The sequence below is a fragment of the Symphalangus syndactylus genome, chromosome 7 (assembly GCF_028878055.3).
Source record: "Symphalangus syndactylus isolate Jambi chromosome 7, NHGRI_mSymSyn1-v2.1_pri, whole genome shotgun sequence".
In the NCBI taxonomy this organism is placed as follows: Eukaryota; Metazoa; Chordata; class Mammalia; order Primates; family Hylobatidae; genus Symphalangus; species Symphalangus syndactylus.
The window spans coordinates 47,982,327-47,991,984 of NC_072429.2; the positions used below are offsets into that span (position 1 = coordinate 47,982,327).

The window sequence follows — 9,658 nt, forward strand, 5'->3', positions numbered from 1 at the left end:
TTTCTGATAATTCTAGAACAAAAGGCCCTGCGTTTTCATATTGCACTTGGGCCTGAAAATTATGTAGCCAGCCCTGAGCCCAAGGGTGAAGTCAGCCCCAGGGTGTGTATTGGGCAGCAATCTCCTGGGCCCCCTGGCCGAGCTGGGCTGCCTTCCCTGGGGTCAGCTCCTTCAGTCCCCTTCCACCCAGACACTTGCTCAGCTTCAGTTAGCTAAAATATGACCTCTGACTCTTGGCTGATTGCCTGAATTGCTGTCACCCTGACCCAAACTCTTTGGTTTTTGCAAATGCAATCACTTCCATTTTTGCAACCCGCCCCACCCCCAGCCCATCTCCCTGCAAGATTTACAGAGTAGCAGCTGCTGTCGTCCCTCTGCACACAGACAGCTGACTCGCCTACTGATTGTGAACATCCCGGTAATCCAAGTGCTAATGGTATTTATTTAGTCCAGCCGGTTTAGCCCTGAACAAGGTTTATTCTCATTTATCGCATCGGAGATGAGCTACGTCCTTAATATCCTTCTGTTGACTTTGAGCACACCAGCGCCACTGATGTCACTTTGAGGCGTGCCGGGCCCCCGCCCCCTTAACTCAGATCCCCAACTGTCAGGACACCTACCTTCCAGCCAGCAGGCCTGGCCCCTCCAGGAGTGGGCCGCGGGTCTGGTCCAGAGTCCATAGGCTGGAGGAGGATGGGGCTGGCATACATTGATATGTGCTCGAGGCATCCCGGCCAAATAAAGCTGTGCTCTCAAGGAGGTGGTCTGGCCTCTTTGTGTAGTAAGCCTACTGTAATTATCTTTTGGCCACAGTGCATTGGCTAGCACTGTGGCATTTTGGCATTCATTAACTGTTCTGTCTTTAACATGGGTAGTCCTAGCTCTGCCTCACAGGTGAAAACTTGCCCAAGGCCATGAGCCATTGCTCATGAGATCCCAGCAAGGGTCCTCCAGGCCCTGGTCCTTGCACATCCAGAGGCCTCACTCTGAGCTGTTTTGGTAGTTGCCTCCCCCAGCCCCAGGCTGTGAGCATTTAAAGCCCAAGGCGGAGCTGCCTGTGGAGAGAGGGGCTGTTTCTAGGAGCAGATTCTACCCTTGGCGGGGGATTGCTCAGGAAACCTTCAGCTCTACTGGCCCTGCCTGGATGGACTGAGGAGCAGCTGGAAGCACAGGCCTCATCTTCCCCCTCTTCCTCTGCTGTGTTTCTTCAACCCCTTGCCTGGGCAGCCCTAAAAGGCCACTTCACAGGGTGGCCTTTTAGGAAACTCCTGAAGCTGTGGGAACCCTGGGGTAAGGCCTGGAGTTCCCAGGGTTCCATGGGTACCTCGTTTAAGCTGATCATGTGAAGAGGCCAGGCAGGGCATGGGCCCAGGGCGGCCAGGCTGTGCACTGTCACAGCTCATGTTTGGCCCATGGTCCTGCCCTACCCACAGACTTGGTTGTGGGTGAAAACATGAATTTATTGCCTTATGAACCTGATTTCAGCAATTTACAAAAGTCAGACTTTCTCTTTTCTCCCTGATTTACTTATCTGATGTTGGAGCTCTTTTCTCTCCTACTCTAAATGGGGTGGGAAGAGCCTGCTTCAGGGAGACAGAGTGGGTGGGACTGGGCTGCTGCTGGCTTGGCTGTGGGTGGCTCCCAGCCCATGTCAGCCTACCTTCTGAAGAAGGGACTTCTCTTTGCCCTGGTCACAGTGCAGAAAGTGGAAGGGCTTTGGTTGCCCAGCCCTGGGTGATTAACTGGGGCTGCGATGATGGGGTGCTGTGATGAGCTTTGTGCTATCTTTGGAGGGCCTTGTCTCTGCTGCTCCGAGGGCCCATGAGGGATGGGACTCCTTGGCAGTGCTCCCAAAGGCCGATGCGATGTCAGATCTCGCAGCCCCCTTGGGGAGGCAGCATTTGATGTTTGTGTGAATCTCTCAGCGTGGTCGTCTTCTCTTCCTGGACCCTCCTGTCATGGGTGAACGTTCCTTAGGCATGTGATGGCAGAGACAGCCCTAATTAGCTCATGCTTTGATGAAACAGCTGCCTGTCTCAAGTCGGGGGGGCAGGGGAGCAGCTCAGCTCCCAGGCCCCCCTGCGCCAGCGCCTGCCTTCCTATCTGGAGAGGAGCTGTCAGCCTCCCTTCCCCAGGGACTCTGGCCCATTTCCAGGCTGCTCTGCAGACACAGGGGTGGAGTTGCTGTGGGACGGGCTGGCACCCACCCTGTACTTCCTTTCTGGCTGAGAGGCTACAGAGTGACACGTGGTACAAAGGAGCTTTTCTCTTTAGAAAGCTGGCTCAGCGTGCTCGGTCTGCTCTGGAACTTGAAGCTTGTTCCTGGTCGGAATAGAAGCGGGGAGCTATCTTCATTCGGCCAGCTTTGGGGGCATGCCTGCTGTGTGTCGGGCCCTCTCCTGTACAGTGGCACAGTGTGTCTTTTCTGGGTTTAGGATCAGGAGCCAGCTCCTTCTGATTTGTCTTTGTTTCCTTATACCCTGGCTCACTCTCAAGGACACCGTGAGGGCCCCCTGGCCAGGAGGGTTGGGAATTAGGAGGAACAGGTGCTTTTTGGGTCTCCAGGAGCTTGTGGTCATGCCAAGGGCAGGCAGTCAGAGGCATGCGGTGGCTTTGGTAGACTGTGGTGTCCTTTGTGGGCTAGTTAGATGGGTGTGACAGCCACCATCTGACTGCTGGCCTGGCCCCTTCACTTGCTGCTGACCTCAGGCTTTTGTGTGCCTGTCCCCTCTGTTCTCTGGGGCCTCACATGTGGGCTGCTGAGAGGGGAGCCCTGACCTGCCCAAGAGCCTGACTCTCCGGTCCCTGTGCTTGGCACTTGCTCCTTAATTGATCCCTAATGCAATCTTGAAAAGCAAGGAGCCTGCGAAAGGGTATCCTGCGAGGGATCCTGGCCATGTCCCCTGCATGGCATCCTGCCCTGATGGGGGTCCACGGCAGGCCCCTCATCCCTTCATCTGGGAGGTCTGGGCCTGAAATGTTGTAATCATATCACTATTTCTCTAGCCCAGAATGGGGAGAGGAGTTCCAGAGGCAGCTCAGCGTTTTGAGTACTTTAGCGCAGTATGTTTATCTGTTGATATGTTCATGGTTGTGTACACGTGTTGTTCGTTCGTTCGTTCATTCATTCATTCATTCATTCCCTACTGTCCAGGGACCTGTGACGTGGCAGGCACTGTGCTGAGTGCTGAGAATACAGGGCAGAGAAGCTGACAGTAGCTGCTGTTATAGAGTGGGAGCCCAGTGGGAGGCATTGGATTGTCCTGTTTTAGGATCTGCCTAGGTATTCAGAGGCTCCTGTCTCTTGCACTTTCTTCCTGCCTTCTCCCGCAAGCATTTTCTATGTGTAGTCTGAGTGCCGACCCAGGAGAGGAGAGGGATGGGGCCCTGGCCTTGGGGCACCAGACCCAGAGGGGAACAGATCCATTAGTAATTGCCCCAGTGTGTGATGTGCCTGGGGTCACGGAGGAAGGAACATCCGGCACTGGCTTGGGAAGCGCCAAGAAAAGCTTCCTACAGGAGGGACGCTGAAGAAGCACCTTTGGCATCGCAATGTCTTTACAGTAATAGAGGGAGGTGGTTCACCTTCCCAGCCCACTCCAGCCCCTTGGCTGCTGGGGAGTGGGGGCTGGCATGGGAGCACTCAGCCCTGTCACCTGTGCTGTGGGCCGCTGTTCCCACGTGGGTCTGTGCCAGATGGTCTTTGTTTCCCCAGCTGAGTTTGACTTGCCCCTCGTGGGAACCTCTGTTGTTCTTGTTTCTCCCCAGGGATGGCTGGCATGGGCTCAGTTCCCTGACCGTCCGATCCCTGGGCTGGGCAGGGTAGTCATGCTGTCCTGTGCTTCTTCCCCAGCAACCCCAAGGTCCAGGTGGAGGCCATCGAAGGGGGAGCCCTGCAGAAGCTGCTGGTCATCCTGGCCACGGAGCAGCCGCTCACTGCAAAGAAGAAGGTGTGTTTCCATGCCCTTCCTCCTGCCCGGCCCCCAGGACACCTGTGGGGCCTGAAAGGAAAGGGTTCCTGTCCAGGCTGTGCATGTTACCTTGGGGGCCTGAGCGTCATCTGCTGGGTGGCAAAGGGGGAGAGGTTACACTCAACTAAAGCAGATGGCAGTGTGCCAAGGTGACTAGAGGCCTGGGGGCAGCTCCTGTGGTGTGGCCTTGGGCCCTACTCCTGGCCTCCCACACTTGGCCTCTGTTTACCTCCCATTTACTCACTTGGTAATGTTGAAGGTGTCTGAGTCCCTCCTGGCCTCACAGTCCTGGGTTCTGGGGTATAGCTGTAACTGAGGTGGGGCCGGGAGGAATGGGGACTAGGTTGGGGCACCTCTGCCTGCCTTCCCTGGGCCTCAGGGCAGGTCCAGCTCACTTGGCCTCTCACCTGCCCCTGGGTCTCTGCCCCCAGGTCCTGTTTGCACTGTGCTCACTGCTGCGCCACTTCCCCTATGCCCAGCGGCAGTTCCTGAAGCTCGGGGGGCTGCAGGTCCTGAGGAGCCTGGTGCAGGAGAAGGGCACAGAGGTGCTCGCCGTGCGTGTGGTCACGCTGCTGTATGACCTGGTCACAGAGAAGGTGAGTGCCCAGGCCCACCCAGTCTCCTCTTGTTTGCTTTGTGTGTGCTTCTGGATGGATGGACAGACAGATGGAAGAGACTGGGGATGTCACTTGTTTGCTTTGTGTGTGCTTCTGGATGGATGGACAGACAGATGGAAGAGATTGGGGATGTCAGGGAGGATGTCATGTGAGATATGGTGGCTAAGCTGAAACCTGAGGCCTGATGAGGAGTGGGAGGTGGCCCTGCCAGCCATGGTCACAGCCAAGTGTGCAGGCAGAGGGCTCAGCATGAGGCAAGCCCTGGAGCAGCCGAGACCAGGCGCCCAGGGGACAAAAGGCTGAGGGAGTGGAACAGCCCAGAGCTCCTTCAAATGGCACTGACTCTTCGGATTCTAGAAACCTGGAGGTGCCTCCTCTGGGAGCTTTGGCTCTGGGCAGGGCCTCAGAGCGGCTGCCCTTGAGAGTCTCAGGGACCCAATTGCTTGCCGCTTGGGAGGAGACTTGGTGCCCAGCCCTGTTTGCAAGCTTAAAGAAGCATCTTAATTAAGGAGGAGAGAGGAAAACCAGCCAGGCCTGGATTCTTAATTCAGCTGCTGCAGAGAGCATTGGCAGGGCTTCCTCAGTTGCCTCTCTTGGGCCACACGCTCCCCAGAACAGCTGCATGCCGACTAGTGGAGCAGGGCTGGGCAGCCGCTGGAACTGCTGTCGAATGGTGGAGGCTGGGCCCCTCACCCGCTCTGCACACGCCTCCCCCAGGCCTTCTCTCCCAGGCAGTGTCGGAATGGCTGTGGCCCCCTCTGTCCATCACTGTCTCTCCCCAACTCTCTGACTCTCTTTGCCTGTCTTATCTCTCGGTCTGTTTCTCTCTCTTCTCTTGTTCAAGCTGCAGAAATCCAGTTTCTTAGAACAGCAGGCAGCCATGTGGTGCTCAGATCCAATTAATAAGGCCTGGGCACAGTTCAGGTTCTGGGAGTGGGCCAGTGAGCCTGGAGAAGGACATGAAGGACATGTCGGCTGGCTGGGCTCTGTTCTCTGATGTCTTGGGTGTGTGTCCCTGCTGCCCCCAGCCCTGGCATCTTGGGCACTATGGCACTGACGCATTGCTAGCACACTACCACCAGGCAGGTTCACCACGGCTGCGCCGAGGCTGCCGGCCCCGGGAGCCTGCCTCTGGGAGCTGCCTCATGGGGTGCTGACATGATTGGGGAGGGGAGGACTGGCATCTCTCTACAAACAGTACAGAAATGGCCCTCTTCTTTCAGGGAGGACAGCAGATGAGTTTCAGCCAGAGAGATTTAGGACAGACTGTACTTGGGCTGAGGCAGTCAGGGCTTCTCTGTTCTTGTGATTTCTTTTTTCTTTCTTTTTTTTTTTTTTTTTTTTTGAGACAGGGTCTCTCTCTGTCACCCAGTGGCACGATCTTGGCTCACTGTAACCTCTGCCTCCCGGACTCAAGTGATCCTCCCACCTCAGCCCCCTGAGTAGCTGGGACTACAGGCCCACGCCACCATGCCTGGCTAATTTTGTTCATTTTTTGTAGACAGGGTCTCACTATGTTGCTCAGGCTGGTCTTGAACTCCTGGGCTCAAGCAATCCTGCCTCAGCTTCCCAAAGTATTGGAATTATAGGCATGAGTCACTAAGTCCAGCCTCTTGCAGCGCTTAAGAAAGAATGAAGACCTAGCCAAACTAGGGGTGGGTCCAGAGCTGCCTGAAGGTAGAGGACATGAGCTGTCCACCACGATGGAGGGGCGCCATGCAGCTCAGGGGGATCACTGCAGTGTGTTGTCATGACAGCCGGGGACTGTGGAATTCCCATGGGCAATGTGACACCCCCATCAGGGTGCTGGGGTCTGCCAGGCCGCAGGCAGTCCTCATATGTGCCTTGGCCTGTGAGAAGACCTCTACTGAGAGACCATACCCTGACATCTGGGCTTCTGCAGTGGTGAGATGCCTGCCTGGGGTTTGGATTCCATGGCCTCTGGTGCATCTGAGGAGCTGAAGGGCTGCAGGGGGACCCTGCCTGCCTATGCTGCCTGCTGTGCCGGGTGCTGGGGAAATAGTCCGCAGTCCCTGCTGTCCCCAAGCTTTCAGGCAGATGTTTATCAGAGAATTCCCCTGAGCTTGTATTGTAGTCTGTCTGCTGCTGCTTTAACAGAATACCCTGGACTGCATAATGTATAAAGAAAAGGCAGTTTTTGGCTCCTGATTCGGGAGGCTGGGAAATCCACGACTGGGTGGGTGCATCTGGCAGGGGCCTTTGTGCTGCATGGCAACGTTGTGGAAGGTGAGAGGGCAAGAGCACTTGCGGAAAAAAGCATGCTGGGCCGGGCTTGCTCTCTAGAATAACAGCCGCTCTCCCGTAAGGAACCCGCTGCTCTCCTGACCTAGGCAGCTCCTCTCAATACTGCTGCCTTAGGAATTAAGCTTCCAACACTTGAACTTTTAGGGAACACATTCAAACCACAGCAGCATGTAAGCAGAGAAGGCCAGTCAGGGGAGGCCGGTCAGTGGCAGTGAGGTGTGCAGGGAGCCGTGGAGTGAATGGGGCCATGCGGGGGTGCACCTGGAAGTGGGAGCTGCGCCTCCAGAGGCCCCAGGGGAGAGTGAGAGTGACAGGAGTGGGTGTGAGTGGGTCCAGGCTGTGCACAGTGGGGGCAGAGCCTGCAGAGCCTTGCAGTCCCAGGGAAGGGATTGATTTTGTCTTTATCACCCGCAATGCCAGGTTGTGAGGGTTTGGGGGCTGGAGGAGAGGGTGAGAGCAGGAGGCAGTGGACCGCAGGACACAGGGGATGAAGGTGGGGCTGACAGAATTGGGGTGTGTTTTGGAGGCAAAGCTGGCAGGACTGAGGGGTGGAGTAGGAAAGGACCGGGGCTCCCTCTCAGCCTTTCCTGTCCCAGGATGCAGGATTGCACCCCTCCTCAGCTTCCTCTGCCAGCCCCAATCAGCCCCACGGCTTCCTGCTGCCGCAGGAAGCACAGGTGGTTCACTGTGGCCTTGTCTTCTCCTGGGCTTCCCTCTTGCCTTGTGCATCTTCCCTGTGCTTCATTCACCCCTGGAGTTAGGGCAGGCATTCCTTCTTTCTCCACACAGGCACACTTCCTACAGCTGCACGGGAGATCTCCGCCCCCTCCCAACCCTCTACCTCTGACCTTCAGGTAACCTGCCTGCTTGTCAGGGTTCAGGTGTTGGCTTTCCCGCTGCTGGCAGCGCGGCAGGATTGGCTCCCACCATGTTCTCCTGATAGAGCTGGGCTTCTGCGCTTTACAGACAGGCTGAGTTTCTCCACTTAGGAGGTGATGACAATGAGTCTCAGGGAGGCTAAGTGCCAGCCATTGTCATTCAGCAAGTCAGTGGTGGAGCAGGAATTTGAAGCCAACCTGTCTGCCTCCATGCTGCACTGTTAGATTACGTTTATGCTATTTGGGAATTAATTTTTATTCTCCTGCTAGACCCTAAGCTCCTTGAGGGCAAGACTGTGTCTCCATGTGGTTTCTCCAGCACCTGGCACCACACAAGTGTTTCTGTTGGTGGATGAATGAATGGATAGACAGACAGACTTGGGGATGGAGGAAGAGGTGGGCCCTCAGGGGTCAGCCTCGTGCCTTCGTGTCTGAAGGGCAGAGCTAGCCAGGTGTGAGCTAACTGCTCCCTGTGTGTTCTCTCCCCACCCCCACCCTACCTGGCCCGTGGCTGTGGTGGATGGCAGATGTTCGCCGAGGAGGAGGCTGAGCTGACCCAGGAGACGTCCCCAGAGAAGCTGCAGCAGTATCGCCAGGTACACCTCCTGCCAGGCCTGTGGGAACAGGGCTGGTGCGAGATCACGGCCCACCTCCTGGCACTGCCCGAACATGATGCCCGTGAAAAGGTGCTGCAGACACTGGGCGTCCTCCTGACCACCTGCCGGGACCGCTACCGTCAGGACCCCCAGCTCAGCAGGACGCTGGCCAGCCTGCAGGCTGAGTACCAGGCACTGGCCAGCCTGGAGCTGCAGGACGGTGAGGACGAGGGCTACTTCCGGGAGCTGCTGGGCTCTGTCAACAGCTTGCTGAAGGAGCTGAGATGAGGCCCCACACCAGGACTGGACTGGGATGCCACTAGTGAGGATGAGGGGTGCCAGCGTGGGTGGGCTCCTCAGGCAGGAGGAGATCTTGGCAGTGCTGGCTTGGCCATTAAATGGAAACCTGAAGGCCGTCCTCTGTCTGCTGTGTGTCTGTGTAGACTAGGCACAGCCCTGTGGCCGGGGGGGTCAGGTGAGTGGTTGGGTGATGGGCCCTGGTGACGTGTAGGGCTCAGCCCAGGGCATCCAGGAACAGGCTCCAGGGCAGGAACCTGGGCCCAGGAGTTGCAAGTCTCTGCTGCTTACCAAGCAGCAGCTCTGTGACCTTGGGAAGTCGCTTAATTGCTCTGAGCTTGTTTCCTCATCTGTCAGAAGGAGTGCCACTAAAGGAGAAAAATCACGTAGAAAGCGTCACACTAGTGCTGGCACCCCGCAGCTGTGAGGTAAGTCAGGGAATCATCTCACTGCCCCTCTATTGGTGCCCACATAACAGCCTCGAGGCTGCTGACCTGGCCGGAGCCCGAGGCCTCTCCATACGCCGGGGTGCTGTGGTAGCCCAGGCAGCTGATGGGCTTGATGGCTGCTGGAGTGATGGGTGCTGCAGCAATGGGTGCCGGGGTGGGGTGCTGAGAGGTGCTGGACTCCGGAGGCCCAGGGGCCGGGCCTTACTCTGGGAGAAAGTTGGCAGTGGGAGCCCAGGGGAGCCCAGGTCTGCCTGGCCCACCTGACAGGGCAGAAGTGCCTCTCTGTGGTCTTGCCCCACTCCTGTGTCCAAGCAGAAACAGGGCCAAGCCCAAGGAGGAGGCCTCAGAGGTGGGAGCAGCCGCGCCTGGCGAGTCCCGGTCCCCACCCAGGCTGGCAGAGTGCCGAGCTGGAGCTGGCTGCAGGTTGCCATGGCAACCCAGTCTCTGGGCTTTTCAGACTCGGATTCTGGTGTGTTTGTTTCTCAGCTTTCCCAGTGCGCCAGAGGCTTGCTCCTGCGGGCCCAGGCAGCCCCTCCGACCCCGAGGTGGTAAAGTCAGGAAGGCCAGTCTGGGGCAGGACTCTCC

The 9,658-nt window shown here is 57.2% G+C and overlaps 1 protein-coding gene across 3 annotated transcripts in view; it reads left to right on the top strand.

The window, feature by feature from the left end:
* The window catches only part of SIL1 (SIL1 nucleotide exchange factor), a 248,215-nt gene extending 239,473 nt beyond the window's left edge, over positions 1-8,742 (top strand). For all 3 annotated transcript variants that reach the window (XM_055286082.2, XM_055286083.2, XM_063642782.1), the window contains 3 exons: positions 3,854-3,950; positions 4,403-4,567; positions 8,259-8,742. In XM_055286082.2, coding sequence (XP_055142057.1) covers positions 3,854-3,950; positions 4,403-4,567; positions 8,259-8,615 — 619 coding nt within the window. In that variant the 3' untranslated portion in view covers positions 8,616-8,742. The remainder of the gene's footprint in view (positions 1-3,853; positions 3,951-4,402; positions 4,568-8,258) is intronic.
* Positions 8,743-9,658: the final 916 nt, after the last annotated feature.